The 15,737-nt window shown below is 49.4% G+C and overlaps 3 protein-coding genes across 31 annotated transcripts in view; 1 reads left to right on the top strand and 2 right to left on the bottom strand.

The window, feature by feature from the left end:
• S100PBP (S100P binding protein) overlaps positions 1-4,343 on the top strand; it is a 32,587-nt gene extending 28,244 nt beyond the window's left edge. For 15 of the 29 annotated variants that reach the window (XM_081057195.1, XM_081057207.1, XM_081057206.1 and 12 more), the window contains one exon: positions 1,731-4,343. In XM_081057195.1, coding sequence (XP_080913321.1) covers positions 1,731-1,872 — 142 coding nt within the window. In that variant the 3' untranslated portion in view covers positions 1,873-4,343. The remainder of the gene's footprint in view (positions 1-1,730) is intronic. The other 14 variants (XM_081057196.1, XM_081057197.1, XM_081057184.1 and 11 more) reach the window with 2 other exon arrangements.
• Positions 4,344-6,219: 1,876 nt separating this feature from the next.
• Positions 6,220-6,594, bottom strand: LOC308501385 (cytochrome c oxidase subunit 6C-like). Its single transcript, XM_081057712.1, has one exon. It carries the CDS (start codon positions 6,558-6,560, stop codon positions 6,333-6,335), a length of 228 nt encoding a protein of 75 aa, XP_080913838.1. The 5' UTR covers positions 6,561-6,594; the 3' UTR covers positions 6,220-6,332.
• Positions 6,595-7,794: 1,200 nt separating this feature from the next.
• On the bottom strand, positions 7,795-15,135 carry FNDC5 (fibronectin type III domain containing 5). The gene is made up of 6 exons (XM_081057711.1): positions 14,964-15,135; positions 13,265-13,380; positions 12,639-12,837; positions 12,198-12,287; positions 10,243-10,376; positions 7,795-9,868 (listed from the first exon to the last, which is right to left on the bottom strand). The coding sequence occupies exons 1-6, from the start codon at positions 15,034-15,036 to the stop codon at positions 9,863-9,865; spliced, it is 618 nt and encodes a 205-aa protein (XP_080913837.1). The 5' UTR covers positions 15,037-15,135; the 3' UTR covers positions 7,795-9,862.
• Between the last annotated feature and the right edge of the window lie 602 nt (positions 15,136-15,737).

Here is a 15,737-nt window from a genome sequence, read left to right as displayed (position 1 = left end):
TTATAACTGTTGTTTAATTCCAGAGGTGGGAAAAGGAGCAATACAGTATAATGGAATAAGAACTGGTCTGAAATTCAGGAAACCTGGGTTCGAATACTAGCTTTGCAATTTTTAACTAGCTATATGATTTTTGACCTCGTCACTTTACTTCTCTGGTCCTTGCATTAGTAAAATTAAGATGTTGGACTAATTGATGTCAAAGTGCCTTCCTTTCTTGTTCTAAAGTCTTCTGTATTGATGCAGTGTGATTTTACAGATTTACTTTGATCCAATTACTCAGAAACCTTGGAGTGTCTTTGACTCCTTTCTCTCTTGCCTTGTATTCAGTCCATTAGCAAGTCCTACAAGCTCTACATACAAAATATGTCCCAAACCTGACCATTTTGCATCATTTTCACCTGGATTATTGCAGAACTTAAATGGTCTTTGTGCTTCTGCCCTTTCCTGTCTACTATTTTCAACTGAGCCGCCAAAGAGATTCTTTTAAGGCATAAGTCAGAGTCTCTTCTTTGCTCAAAATTTTCTAGTGGCTTCCCATCTCACAGCTTCCCATCTTCATGATCCCTACAAGGAACATGGCCTGGCTGCCATGGTTAGCTCACCAACCTCAGCTCCCACTCTGTGCTTTGCTCACTCGGCTCTAGTCACCCTGCCTTGCTATTTCTCAAATATGTCAGACATGCTCCCATCTCAGGTTCTTTACACTCATTGTTTCTTTTCTAGTTGCCAAAATGATAGCACTTCTCAGAAGGACAGTATATAGTATAATTGTTATTCAATTCTGGAGTCGGATGTGAATTCAAATCTAGGCTCTTCTATTTACTCCACTGTATGACCTTGGGCAAATTATCAACCTGAGGCTCAGTTTCCCTACTCGTACAAGGAGTTAATGAGTGCTTTTCTCTGGATTGTCATTAGCATTGAATGAGATGAGTTGTTGAAAGAATTCAAGTGCTTTCATATAGGGATAGATAAATGTCAGGTACTGTTACAATTATTTTCAACCCCTGCTGTTCCTCATAATCACCTGTGGAGATGTCTAAAAATACAGATGTCCAGGCTCTGACTCCAGGGATTCTAAGTCATTAAGTCTGGGGGTAGGAGGGGCCAAGAATCTATAGCTTTAAAAAGCATCCCAGGTGGTTATTAAGAACAGCTGGGGTTGAGAATGGGCTCAAATTATCTCATTGACCAGCGCATGACTAAGGAGACTCTGAAGAAATTGAGTCTATTAATTTTTCAGTCTCTAAACTTGCAACGTAATACTCACATGATGACTTACCTTCTCTGGGAATTTTCTTCTAATTTTAACTGCTGTGTCCTGAGCAACCTTGAGCTGTGTCAGACAATGAGTCCTGTTGGAGGTACAGGTCTGATGCAAGCAATGAAATATAGATCCTCTTCTAAATGTTTCTAAAGGGAGAAAATACTATTTTCCTACTTAAGTATTATCATATATTATACCTTAGGTTTTCATGGAACATTTGTGTGTATGGCACATATCACTATAATACCTGTATGGAAATTAGGTGGCTTTGGAAGTCGGAAGGAAATAGCACTTATAATGTGACTTTCATATAAATAAAATAGTATAAAATTGTGAGAATTGAAATATAAAATTAATATCCTATTTCTTAAATTAATGATATTCTTAAAACAGTTGTAAAATAATAGTCATACCACCTGAAACCCTCATCTTTCCTGTTTTTGCTTTTCCTCTCTCCTGATAGAAACTATGCCCGGTTCCGACAGAAACCTCTGGAAAGATACAGTCTGACTCAGTGGGTTGACAAGAACAAGCGAAGCCACCAACGGTTCCAGTGTCTCCCTGATATCCAGTACAGTCCATTCGTTTCATCCCATCAGCAGTGAAGGTCCCTGTCTAGGGGCCTGCCAGAGCAGCATCTCATCATCTTCTGCTGTTTTGTGCTTTGCAGATTTTCAATTTTATTTTTCATAAGATTTTTATTTAAAGAACTTGTCACCTTTTGGAAATGCCCATTGCCAACTTGAATTTTTTGTATAAAGACCTTCATTCGTCTGTGTGTGTGTATGTGTTTAAGCAGTGTTAAGTTGATTCAGTTTTTTTTTCTTTAAATTGAAGGTGGCCGCCTCCTGAAGCCCAGCATTAAGCCAAAACACCAGGCTCAAGCAAAACACCCACCTTTATGTAGAGGTGAAGTCTACTGGTGCCCAAAAGAAATCATCTTTTAATCTCCTGTAAGGAAGAGGTTCTTTTCAGGTTGCAAGCCAGTATTAATTATTGCTCATGGCTTATAAATGGATACAAGTCACTTTTAACAACCCCTCTTATGTGTTTATTTGAATCTCTGAATACCTGTCAGTATTTTAAGGTTGATAATCTAAGACATTTGAAATAGGATGGAGTAGGACAAAAATCCTGTTAAAAGGGCAAATTAAAGTTGTAAATCTTCTCCTCTCCTTTTAGTACCTACTAGCTGCCCTTATTTTTTGGCTTTTATTTCATTCTTCATCAAATTTACTTTGCACAATAGTATTTACAAATCTTATACATCTTAACTCTGACAAAAGACTGCTGACCAACTCCTGTTGACTTGTGGTCTTATGACTGTCTTCTCCGCCTTTGTTCAAGGATTTTCCTTTTTCCCCGCAGTGACCATTGTGCTCTCTAGGGTTCTGCCTGTTAGGCACAGATATGCCTCTTAAGAACAGTCTCCTGACTCTTCATTGAAGAGCTGCCCACCCAGGGTCTTGACTCCAGGACAGGCCATAAAGCCAATGTTATTGAGGTATCAGTTGGTCTTCGGTTTTATGTGCTGAACCTGAACTTCTAGTATGAGGTGATGTGTTAGTCTCCCCTCCATCCTGTGGGGGAGACTTCGGAGAGGCTCTCTGTTGTCTCCGTTAGTCAGCAAGAGGTGCCTTCAGCCCCTGGATGCTAGTGTCTCCTTTGGTCAAACCTCTGGTGCACAGTTTCACCAAACCACTAAAGTCGGTCTGATATAGTTGTGATACGTAGTCGGTCTGATATATGCTGTGCACAAAAGCATTACCTGAGCTTCAGGTTTGGTGTCAATCCAAGTTGACAGATTTTGTGCAACCATCTTAATGGATGTTTTAGGATTTTGTTATTCTTTACAGACAGCTCTAGACATCTTTTCGGAGATTTTGTAGTCCAGCATCTATGCCATTGTTGTTCACTCTCTGTGAAGGTTGTACCTAGTTGCTGTAGTGTTGGGCTGGCTGCGTCTGTCTGGTTTGTTTCATCAGCCCCGTTTTTGTTTGTGAGTAACCCATCTTAAATATCCCACCCCTGCTTTAGAAACTGACTTGGGAAAAGCTTGGTCATTCAAGCCATCCATAAATTTAGATGGATGTCCCTAAGTATTTACTGTTATTATTCAGTCAAGGATTCTCTTTTCCATGGATATTTGGTTTAATTCTGGGACCAAGATGCTATGAAGTTCTGTTTAAGGGCAAGAGTCAGATCTGTTATTTCAGTTGTCATTTAGTACATCAGTCACTTCTCCTGGTTTCCCTAATTAACTTGATGGAGTGAGATAAGTATACATCTGCCGTTGGAACCATAGCATAGAGAGTTAATTGTAGCTGGAATAACTAGCACTGCAGCTGTCTAGTTGTCCATAGATAACCCAAGGAGTGAAGGGACTGCGTTTTGCAGAAATCTAAGACGTGTGTTCTTGCCTTCCTGTTACAGGAGGATCTAAGTTTCACCATATAATGGAAGTGTCGTCTTTGCCAAATCAAATGAGTGACGGGTTAACTATAAAATGTGACAATCACATTTCCTCTTTGCTTAAATAATTCTGTTTTTCCAAAGCGTTAGCAGCTTAATTAAATCTGTTGAACTGGGGGAGGAGAGAACTGTTCTCTAGCGATTAACATGGTATTCTTTAAGGAGAAAAAACAAAGCCAAAGAAAACTCATTGTCAGGCATGCTCACCTTAAAGATGGTAGTGGGTAAAATCTGGAGTTTTAACCTGTTTTTAAAGCTGCATATCATGTTTGGTGTTGGCCTCAAATGTTTCATGTGGAATTCTTACTGTATTTTATGTTACGTGCATTTAACTGCCTACCTAGCTTTCTTCATCTGTGACGACATTCTCACCACAGGGGTCTTGACAAAGCAGAGTAAAAATGTGCTATTTATATAGTTTACTTGTATGTAAAGAGCCTGAAATAACCTGTAGTTTTGCATATAATTCAGGCCCTGATTTACTTGAGTTGTCAGGATCAATTATGAAACTGAAGTTTGGTGCCTCCTCTTTATCATGTTTTTTCTCTGTAGCAGTTGTGTTTAATGTCATTAAAAAGAAATAAAAGTTCTTGTCAGTGGCATATGTGCTGTGGCCGTCTGTTGCGGGCTTTGAAGGAGGGTTTCTTCCTCTTCTGTGTAGGTAGGTAATGGGGTATGGGAGGGGGCGGCCGTTAGTTGAATGTGGTACAGGGAGGCGAGGGTGCATGCTCCCTATTCTTTTGAGGGTAAATTACAGTGTTGAGAAAGGCGTTCAGCAGTTAAGAAATGTTGAGATTGATTGGGATTTGCAGCTACATAGAGTGCACGTCAGGAGGCTGACATGTGGAGAGCCTGAAATATCACTGTGCTGCTGTTTTTGCAGAGGGGGGAGATGGTTCAGCCCGATGAGACAGGCATTGCCTCGCATTCCTTCCCGTGTTTGTGTGGTTCACCTCTGTGCCTCTTCTGCCTCTCTAGAGCCAACACTGATTAAGGAAGAAGCTGAGCTAACCTGGGGCACTGTCCCTTTAAGAGGCATGTGAAACCAGAATTGATAGTACAAAATTGATGCTTGTTCTTCACTTCTCCAGAAATGGCTCCTAGAATCTGGGGTGAAGGTGGGTAGGTGTGGGAGACACAGTGTTCCTTAGATCCCTTTTATGAACCTAAGCTTCTTAGACTTACGCCCAGGAACAAGGATGAAAGGAAAGGCAATAATAGGTTGTCACTCATATTAGCCAATGCTTTTTAAATCTCAACTCGTGCTGAGAAAATGTGTGGCAACATGTTTGGACAGGCTCTCTGTGCTGCTGTTCTATAAATTTTGTCTAGTGTATATTTTACAGTTCAAGTACAAGGTTCAATATAAATTTGCTAAATACCCAGCTGTTTGGTATTGTTGGAATCTGAGGTACTCCTGACCTATCCATACCCATTGTGTTCCTGTCAGGGAGATGATCCTTTACCCAGTAATTGCTTATTTCCTTTTTAGCAATGTGTTACTGTAGGCATCAAAGATTTCAAAGAGCAGGCTGGATTCTCTGAAATGGTGGTGTCCCGTCCCCTTTGTTAACCATTCTCTAAAACATTCACCTGTTTTGAGCTTTGTAGAAAGTAAAACCCCAAACACCTAAAACTAGAATACTGAGTTCCCTGCTCTTGAGTGTTGTCCTGCTAAGAGAAAACAATGATTCCTAAACTGATTCTAAGGTATGCTTACTTTGTGCCAGAGCACCTGTCCGGAAAAAAATTTCCACTTGTCAGAGGAAGTACCAGCTGGTCAGTGGTGGAATTCCTTAATGAACAAGCTCTTGCCTTGTCAGTCGTCTCCATCTGTCCTCACCCTACGACAACTGGAACATGCCGTAGACAGAAAATCTGACCCTCCCCAGCACCCATTGAGAAGAGGGTGGAAAGTAATCATTTGGACAATCTTCAAAGCAGTCCACGTGATAATCCTGAAATGTATCATTAAGGAATTATTTGCATACAAAGATCTTCAATTTAGCTTCAAGTAACACTTGAGGGTTTTGGAATATAACACTGATGGAGCTCGGTGGGGCTGGAGCTGGGGAGGAGGGTCTCCCATTTGTCTAACAATTTGTTCTTGGAGGCTACTCGTAAAAGCAAAATCCAAAAACGGAAATAGGTTTAAAGAAGGTGAGAAATTACAAGCCTAAAACATCACATGATGTTTGCTGAGATGTTACATATTTCCGTAAAGGGTTGAATTAAAGATCTTAAAAGTGGATTCTATAGGAGGCCCAAACTGAAAAGCTGAGGGTTGAGGGGACAGGATTAGGAGAAAAGGACTCCTGCCCCCATAGAAACACTCCCCAGACCCTGAGGTTTCCCTCTTTGTTCCTATGAGGAAGCCCCTCAGCTCCCAGTCGAGGTGGTAGGTGGGGTGCGGGAATCTTCTGTTCTTACCCCTTTGTTCTTTTTTTTTTCTTTCTTTTTTTTTGTCTACAACATTTATTTATCAAGAGAAACTATCCCTTAGCCCAAATATCCATGTTTCATAGTTCAGGAACACAGGTCAGCGACAAACTTCCATGGAAGTCAGCTCAAAGAAATTCTTTACACTCCGAAATCACTTTGCACTCTGAAAGATACCAGCCTTCCTCGTCTCCTCAAAATCTTTCATGGAATCATAATTTCTGTAGAAATCTCCATATGCCTTCTTCCTTGGTTCAGCCACAGCAAACTTATAGAAAGCTGCAACCCCCAGAGAAACAAGGACTGCTCCAACAATATGAAATCGCAGACGCTGGGCCAGAAGGCCACGCATCTGAGGTTTCGCCAAAGCACTGGAAGACATGGTAGTTATTTTCTCCCTTAATACCAATGTCCTTCCGGATACCCCTTTGTTCTTGACAGATGAGGAAACCAATGTCCCCACTCCACCTCACCGCAAGTAACTGGCCCGAGGTGTTATGTGTGTTACAAGGCAGGGTCTCCTGCCTCTCAGTTCTGCATTCCTCCCGCAGGCCTACTGTGGTCTGCAAGTCAGGTCTCTCAAAGATTTTGCCTGCGAGGAATCTGTGGATCTCAGTGGTCAAGAAAGGACTGCATCCCAAGCCACAGCTGTAAGGTTCTGTGCAACTACAGTTGATTGAGGAAAAGCTCAGTCGTAAAAGAACGTGGTCACGTAGAGAGGTAATTAAAGAGAATTAAAGGGAATGGAGATTAAGCCAGAGGTGGTGTTTGCTCCTCACCCCTCACACCCTCAGCTGATGTACTGCAGGCACAGATAAGGAGAAGGCAGGAAACGCCCATTAAGTAATGCTCCCTGTACCCCGCTAACACCTGTCTGTCCCTGCTGCTGACGAGATTGCTTCATCACTTGGCACTATGCGGGGACACCGAGGACCTGGGAAGTACCTCTCTGGGGTCTGGCTTAGTGTTCTGTATGCTAATTGATTCCCCACTTTCCTACTCGGCCTCTAAGACCACCTGCTTTTGGAACTTTCCAGAATAGCCTACCCGCAGCCCCGCTCACCTGACATTTTCTCTCCAAACTCTTGCTGGCTCTGATGGAAATGTTCGAGGTGCCCCATTTACTGGGTTGCTCATTGGCTAACGGCATCATTACTCTACCTTTCAGTCTGCTGTTGGGATCATAATGATGTTCCTTTAACAGCCCAGAACAGCATGCTGCAAACACTGAGCTGCAGCCTCTCGTTCCTCCACTTCCCTCCTCACCCCTGGGAGAAACAGGACTGCATTCCTCTGGCCAGGGAAAGCACCCAACCCCTCTATGGAAGGGGAAACCCTTTGTTTTCAAAACTGAGCCCCAGCCTGCATACCTATGTGGTTCGACAGCCCAAGCTTGGGTTTGGCGGGGGGTGGGGGGGCTCAGTAATAGGACGATGGAGCAGCTATTTTCTCCTCCTACACGTGCATCCCCATCTGTTCGAGATTTCCCTTCCAACTCCAGCTTGGCTGGCAAGCATGTCCCTAAGAAACTGCAGGCCAAAATGGAGAGAACTGACTGGCTGCCAACTGCCAGAAAAAGAGGGCAACATTTGGGCATTTACCAGAAGACAAGGATGTGCCTTTTCATTTGTCTTTTTATTTTCCGTTTAAAAAGTGGTTATTGCTCTAACTGGATCAGAGGTAAGGACCTCTCCCCTAAGGAGCCGTGGCCTTGCAGCCCCATTCAGCAGGGATGGAAGTCACAAGACAATGAGTGGAGCCTCATGCCCTCCCATGAGGAAGCCCTTAGTACTGCTGACATCTGCCCGGTACCCTGTCTCTCCTCCCTGTGCTCCATACGCGGCAAAACAGAGCAGTGGCTGACCTGCCACGAGAGCTCTTGTAGACCGGAAGGAAGGGGCGGTCATTGGGTGATGGCTTTCAGCTCTCTGGCTTGGGGCTATTGCTCTTGTTCAGTTCAACAGGTATTCACAGAGCGCCTACTGTGTGCCAGGCTTGTGCTAGGCGCAGTTCTCCCATACTCCTGTCCTTAGCCAGCCCTGGAAGGTGCAGACGTCCATCTCTTCCTGAGCAGGCATTCAGCAGCCGTAACTTGTCAGTCCTAGGGAAGGGTCTGCCTTCCCTTATCAAGCACCATTTTTTTTTTTTTAACCAGAAAGGGGCAGTGGAGAGAGACCTGTCACCTCACACCACACAGGCTCTAGGGAAGGACATGAGGACCCTGGGTAGCTTTCACAGAACTCTGGATGAGATGGCAAGATATGGAGACCCCAGGGGCCAGGACTGCTGTGACTGTGAATGGCTCAGGCCTGCCTTCCAGTAGCTTCAGCTCCCGAGTGGGTGACTATGCAGCCCCCAGCATGTCCCACGTGGACGTACCTTTCCAGTTGTCCAAGTCAGCATTGTTACAACTCCAAGAGACTTTTCCTAAAGGAATGGAGCCAGTACCTTCCAGATCTCTTTCCTACATAAGACCCCAGACTGATGGTCTTACAGTCAAAATAAGGGCCAAAGAAGACCAGAGGATGCAGGCAAACAGCTCGGAATCCCTTTGCCCTCTGGAGTGAAGCCCTTCGATTGTGTTTTCAAAAAGAGACAAAACAGATAACATCTCACCCACAAAGTTGTGCATCATGCTACAAACAAGTCCTTGATGGCTGGATCCAGAAAAGGCTTGATGGCAGCCATGACCCTGCCTCGCGGGCAGCCCCACGGCTTCCCTGATGGTTCTTGGTCTAAAAGACAGCTTGAGTCAATCTAGGTGCTTGTCATCTCCCAAGAGCTTTGTGCGTTTTCTCAGAGAGGAAGCCAGTCCAGGAGACGAGAGGAGGCAGAGAGAAGGCTGTGTCTCATGCAGCTTTGCCTTTTCCAGAATGGGGCCAGGCCTTTGAGTTTTGTGGCTTGTTTATTTTTTGCAGAATTTGGGTTTGTAGTTCAGCCTCCTTCACCAGACTAGGACATGGGGGAGAGGGATAACAGGGCAGCTAGCCGTACCTCCCCCTCCACTGCAGTCCTCCCTCTCCCTGTGCCTGTGGGCCTGGGGACCAGCAGAGAAGAAAAATGAAATCCTTCTCCCTGCAGACAGGCTGTCACGCTTCTATGATGTTCACCAAGGGCATGTTTGGAAACTGAGAGGAGAAACAGGAGAAAAGCGGCCGGGGCTAATTGAATAGACTTCTTGCAAGGTTGGAAACGGAACGAGAAGGAAGGGTACAGCAGGGCTGCAGTCTAAAAGCCAGACTCTTGTCCCGTGAGGAAGGAAAGGAGTAGCCCTGCCTGGATGTCTTGTCTCCGCCTTCTCAATCGCAGCCTTCGGCCTCACTCAGCTGGGTGGCCAAGACCGGGTCCTGGACCCACGGCCCCTGGTCCCCAGTCCACCCCCAGCAGAGCCATCCCACTGGTTCGTTCTCACATCCTGCAGATCTGCCTCTGAGCACAGCCTCAGCCACTGACATTGTTGAGGTGCTTCTGGAGATGAGGGTTAATACGAGGCTTCAGGAAAATGCGCCAGAAAGAGAAGCCAAGAGAGAGGACAGCAAGCCAGAGGGTGTAAGGAGATGGAGAGAGGAGGAAATGCAGAGAGAGCCAGATGTTTGTCAGATGATCATCGTCAAGACCGTGAGATCCTCTTACATTCTCTACTGTCTTTCTTCTGAGCTGCTCAGAGCAAGCACTGAAAAGGTTTCATATCTGTTTTACAGAAGAGGAAATGAAGGTACAGAGGTGAAGCACCTGCCCAAAGTCACACACACAGCACAGCAGAAGCAGAAATGAGCTCAGAGGCCCCTCTCTTCTTGTCCCACACCAACCAAGAATTCTGCCCTCCCCACTTGCTGCCTTTGTGTGTTTTGTTTTTATTTAACTCCCACTGGCCCCTGGAACCCTGCAAAAGCAGAGGATCCAAAATCAATTTGCAGAGTCCCCTGGGTCACACAGGCAGTGGCCAAGCTTGGCTCTGCTCAGCTGTAGCCATGCCAGGCCCTCAACTGACCCCTTCTGTGGTCCAGGGACTCCCGGTGTGTGAGCCAGGGGGCCGCCCACCCACACCCAAGTCTTGCCCTCACCTTGCTGCGGAGAAGACCCCCGCCTTGGTGCTCTGGTGTGCTGGTTTCCGATGCACTCTTGGTTTTTTCCTTGTTGTTATTGGGTTCATTGTCCTTGATAATGTCATACTGGCGGCAGAAGAGGGCAATGACACCTGGGGGAACAAAGGAGAGCAGTGGGAGTCCTTGCCGCTTGCTTCATTCCCATGAGCTCCTGTTAGGTACCGAGCTCCTGTTAGGTACCGAGCTCCAGATGGTCTCTCACCTGCACTGCTGCAAGTCTGCCTCTGGCCTCTGGCTCCTGCGGCCACCGGCCCCCTTACCAGCCAGCCCCTTCACTGCTGCTGGCTTGGGCCTCACAGCACCATGAGGGTCCCTATTATTAGCGTCCCCAGTTAAGGAGTGAGGACACTGCACTGCTTAAATAACTTAATCAAGGTTGCTCAGGGGTGGAGCTGGGATGTGTACTCCAGGGCCTGCACTCTGCCCAATGTTTATTGCGATCAAACTCATAATACAGAGCATAAGAGTTGTTGAAAGTCAGATAGCATCAAGGCAGCTACCTCCAATTCTTGTAGGTGTCTTCCCCATTTCTACTGCTATACGTGATGTAAAGTGCTATTTCTTGACCTCTCTGCTTTAGATATTATTATCTGCTGACTTCCCACTGTGGTAGGTAACCCCTAACAACTGCCCCTGTTTCCTTCCCCATCATCCTCACAGAATTATATCACAATTTTGGGTTAATTCATTCTGTTTATATTGTTACGATTATGTAAATACTATATGTGCCAAGTCTAATAATACACCATAAATGAACCTCCTCTTTTGAACAATCCTTTGTTTTTCTTGCTTCCCCCCCCCCCCAAGTACCTATTTTTCCATTTGGGACGTTTTTCCCCCAAATGCTTCTACCGTAGAGCCTACCTTCTCGACCACCATGCTAATACAGCTTTGGCATGGCGTTCAAATCCCTTAAAACAGACTCCAGTCCAGTCTCACCATCCTTTGCGCTCCACTTTCTACCTTCTCTCTTTCTACCTTTGCAGCTGCACTGAGCCAGACTGAGCTTCATTTATTTCTTGAACACACTGTGCCCATAACACCTTTCCTTTTTTTGGCTGCCTGGTGAACTTCTTTTCATCCTTCAAAGCTTGAATCCCATGTTAGCTCCTCTTTGTGTTTTTCCTGATTCCTAGCCCCGGGATTAATTCCCTCTCCTCTGCTCCCATACATGGTACTATTGCAGCGTTCATCACACTGCATTATAGTTAAGGACGGGCCTGGCTTCTCCCAGACTGAGCTCCTTGCAAGCACGGGGCTCTTCTGTCGCAGCTGTCGCCCTACCTGGAATGCACTATCTGGAATGAAGTGGCTGTTCAGAAAATGCTCGTTGAGTTGAGTACAAAAATGAAATTTGATCTTTATCCGCAGGGAGCTCACAGACAAGTGGGAAAAGAGAGAGCAATAAGCCCAACTAACTGATCTAAGAAGGGCTAAAGAGAGGGGCAAACAGTGAGCTATGGGTCACCGAGGAAGGAGGGACAGTCTAGTGAACGGGTTGGGCAGGCTTTCTGGAGGCATCTCAGAGCCAGTCCGGAGGGTGAGTTGTGTTAAGAGCGTGTCCCAAGCCTGAGCTGCCCAGGCCTGAAGCACAATCCCGAAGAGGGAGGAGAGGCTGCTGTGCGGTGGCCAGAAGACACAGGGCCACGGATGTGTCACCACCAGGAGCCTAAGCGAGGGGAAGGGCACGTGCTCATATAATCGTGTGTGTGTGTGTGTGTGTGTGTGTGTGTGTGTGTGTGTGGGCTGAATTAGAGATCTGGTCCCCAGAGCTGGCCCAAGCAGGACTTAGAGACTTCTGACCTCTTAGCTCTCGCCAAGCCCCTTTCCTTCCTTTCTGGGAGCCGAGGGGTCTGGTCAGATCATCCGTTTCCCAGAGGGTACGTGCAGCAGGGCTGGGAGGCCAGACTCACCAGCCCACATGAAGAGGACCACGACGATGATCAGCACCTCGCCCGTCCGCAGCTGCTGGTTCCTCCCCATCTCTTTCATGGTCACCTCATCTGCGGGGAGAGAGGCACTCGGTCTGGGCTCCTTCCCTCCCCCAGCCACACGCTATTAGCGCTTATTTCTATAGGTGCCCACACATCTAACAAAATGAGGTTCGAGAATATGCTGATGGATACTTGGGGTGGCAGCGATAAGACTTAATCCAGAATTGAGAATTTATATACCCATTGTCTTGAGTCACCAGAGTGACTTCCTCTCAGGTACGGCTTAACTAGGCAGTGGGAGGTGCGGGGGAGGTGTGGGGGGATGGACGGGAGATTCAGTGCTTTCCTCAACCACCACTACTCTGGCCCTGACCAGCCCTCACCCCACCCCGTCCCTTCCTAACGGTGAGCCCGGCCTGCCTTTGTTCTTGGAGGCCATCTTCTCCGCCTCGCGCGGAGTCTTGAAGAGCACTGGCTCGCTGGCCGGACTCTGGCCCTGAATGGAGATGGCCTGCACGTGCACGATGTACTCCGTATCCTCCTCCAGATCCCAGAGGGCGCACGAGCGGGTGGTGGTGTTCACCTCCTGGATGAAGCGCAGCATCCGCACGTCCTTCTTCTGCCAAGGCAAGAGCCAGCCCCGATTTCAGTGCCTAGTCACCACCCCACTCTGCTGCCTCTCCAGGGGTGATAACGGGCTCACCTGGCTACCATGCTAAGCTCTTTGCATACAGAATCTTCCTGATGCATTCCATCATCTCTGCAGTTACCAATATGTCCATTTTACAAGATGAGACAGGTTAGAGAGGTTAGGGAAGTTGCCCAAAGCCATACATCTAGTGAGAACTGGAGCCGGATTCCAAACAAAGGCTCTGGAGCCCTGACTCACTGACTGATTCCCTCTGGGGCCCCCCCTTTCAAACCATATGTGCGACTTTCTGCCTGTCTTTCTTGCTCCTCGTTCCTTTTCCTGTTTCTTTCTGCACCCTCCTCCTCCCCCACCCACCAGTACTATCTTGATGTGTTCTTCCCTCCCAGAGGGTTACCTGCTGAGAGATGGCAAATCCGATGACAACTTCATCCTCTAGGACATCCCAGCTCACCACTGCGGAGTTGGCCTTGAGGTGCCTGACCGTGACATTCACTGGGGCCGAGGGGCTGTCTGGGGGTGGGGAGGCACCTGAGCCTGAGCACCCTCTGCTGCAAGGCCCAGGCCCACTATCTCCTAGGTGGAAGTCTGGGGAAGGCCATGCAATGTGGAAAGGAAGAAATCAAGGCCTCCATGGGGTTGGCACATGGGCCTGTTCCTTAGCTGTTGCAGGGCCAGGACTGAGAGGCCTCAGGCCCCTTGTGTCCAGGGTGGGAGCCTCTGCTGGCCACAACTGGCCCTACCAGGGGTCCAAGCTAAAACAGATGGGCCTGGGCCAGGGCCAGATCTAAAGGAGGGGCGGTAAGAGGTAGAGCCACCAGCAAAGGGGAGACATAGGTGGCCAGGGTTGCGGGAGCTGAAGGTTAGTCAGATGAAAAGCAGTCAAAAGGACTCCCAGTCCAGTGCTCTTTCTACTGTACTGCACTGTCAAGTGAGTGACCTTGAGAAAAGAAGAAAGTCCCAGAGGTCGAGAAGAGCCAGGCTGGGGCGAGCCCTGGGAAGGGAGTGAGGAACAGGAGAGGAACTCTGTATTGCGGTGACTCAGGCAGAATGAAGCCTGGGGAAGGGCCTCCCTGAGCCTCTTCTCTACGTTCTGCCAGCTCCAAAAGGCAGGTGGGGAGGTGGCAGGGGATGATGGAGTCACTGAGGGCAGGGCCCTCAGTGGAGAGTCGAGAGTACAGGATAGGGCCTTCTAGACGTGGGAAGAGGATGAAGGGGTCAGTTGAGAAGGGAGTAGGAGGGGGAGTGATGGGGACTGTGGGGGTCAGAGAAGGAAGAACGTTTTAGGAGAGGGGCCTCTGTATGCCGACAGGGGAAGATCTGGGCCTGAGCAGCACCCCTCACCCCACAGATGAGTGGACCCAAGGCCCAAGAGGAGACAAAGCCAGACGCGGAGACAGAGAGAAACAGAAGGACACAGACAGGTGGTGGCAGACACAGATCCAGAGAACAGACAAGTGGGGTATCAGAGACAGACACAGAGATGGAAGCAGTGAGAGAGAGAGCACTGAGCCACGGACAGATGGGCACAGGGAGAGATGAAGGAGGCAACAACTGCCAGAAGGGACAGAGACAGGCCCTCAGAGGAAGTGGGTGAGGGTGAGGCTGGGCCCCACCGGGCAGCCCAGACACTGACTGCACCAGGCTCAGGGGGCCACCCTCACCCACCCTGTGCCCTTGGTACCAGTCCCCATCTCCCTCACCCATGCTCACACACACAGTGGGACCCCATCCTGCTCTGACTTTGCAGAGTTGGCCTGCAGAGCTTTGGGGACAAGGAGGGAGGCCCAAGGTGGGAGGACTGGTGTCCTCAGCTGCTCCCTAGGACAGAGAAGGGAGCTAGGGCACCTGAGGAAAAGGCTGGGGGTCAGGGCAATGGGACTGAGGATCACAAGACCCCAGACCCCAGGGCTGGGGTGGCAGGGAAGAAATTTGGGGGCTGGAGGGCGGGTCTGGGGGTCAAACAGGCAGGAAAGAGGCTAGGGATGGGGTTAGGGAGCAGTGAGAGGGGCAGAGACGGGTCCCGGGGAGCAGGGGAGGGAACAGAGGACTCCCGCCGCCCGGCCCGCGCTGAGCCCCCGCCCGGGCCCCCTTACCCGCCTGCACCAGTGCGAGGCAGACGTAGCCCAGCCACAGGCGAAGCGCGGCGCGGGGCGGCCCGGGGTGCATGGCGGCTGCTCCGGCCGGCTGGCCCGGGGCGGCGCAGGGGGACGCGGCTCTGGCGCCCGGCAGCCGCTGGCGCTCGCGCTCCGGCCCGCGGCCCGCCCGGCCCACCCTGCCCGGCCGCCCCGCGCCGCCCCGCGCCGCCTGCATGTCGGCTCCGCGGACAACGACTCCCGCGCGGCGGCGGCGGCGGCGGCAGTAGCGGCGGCAGCGGCCGCGTCCACGTCGGGCACCCGGGGGGAGGGGTGCCCCCGCTGCGGGGAGAGGAGCAGGGCGGGGTGAGGGCCGAGGGCGCCCCCTCCCGCCCCCTCCCGCTCCCTCCCGCTCCCACTCCCCGCTGGACCGGTCTCCGGATCCGCGGCTCTCGCCACCTGGCCGCTCACACCCTCTTGCCGGTGCAAGAGCCCAGTGGGGGCTCTCTACTCTCCATCGTGCTCGGCCCCAGCCTCGCAGCCCCTCTCCCCCCAGCACACAGACAAGACCCGGCCCCCATCTCTGCCCTTTCACAAAGGAGAGGGAGGACAAGAGGCACAGAGAGGTGTCCCTCTGTGCCCCACCCCAACTTCCGCCTGAGGGTCCCCAACCCTCACTCCATCCCAGACCCGAGGGACCGGAGGGAGCAGAGGGGAGCAATCACAGGAGGGGTAGAGTGCCCTGTAGGTGCTGAGGTGCATACAATAGGTGCTCAGCGTTTACCGTGGAGCCGA

This window comes from Rhinolophus hipposideros, assembly GCF_964194185.1.
Source record: "Rhinolophus hipposideros genome assembly, chromosome: 8".
In the NCBI taxonomy this organism is placed as follows: domain Eukaryota; kingdom Metazoa; phylum Chordata; class Mammalia; order Chiroptera; family Rhinolophidae; genus Rhinolophus; species Rhinolophus hipposideros.
The sequence above is the reverse complement of the archived record's forward strand: the minus strand, read 5'-3'. Positions and strand labels throughout refer to the sequence as shown.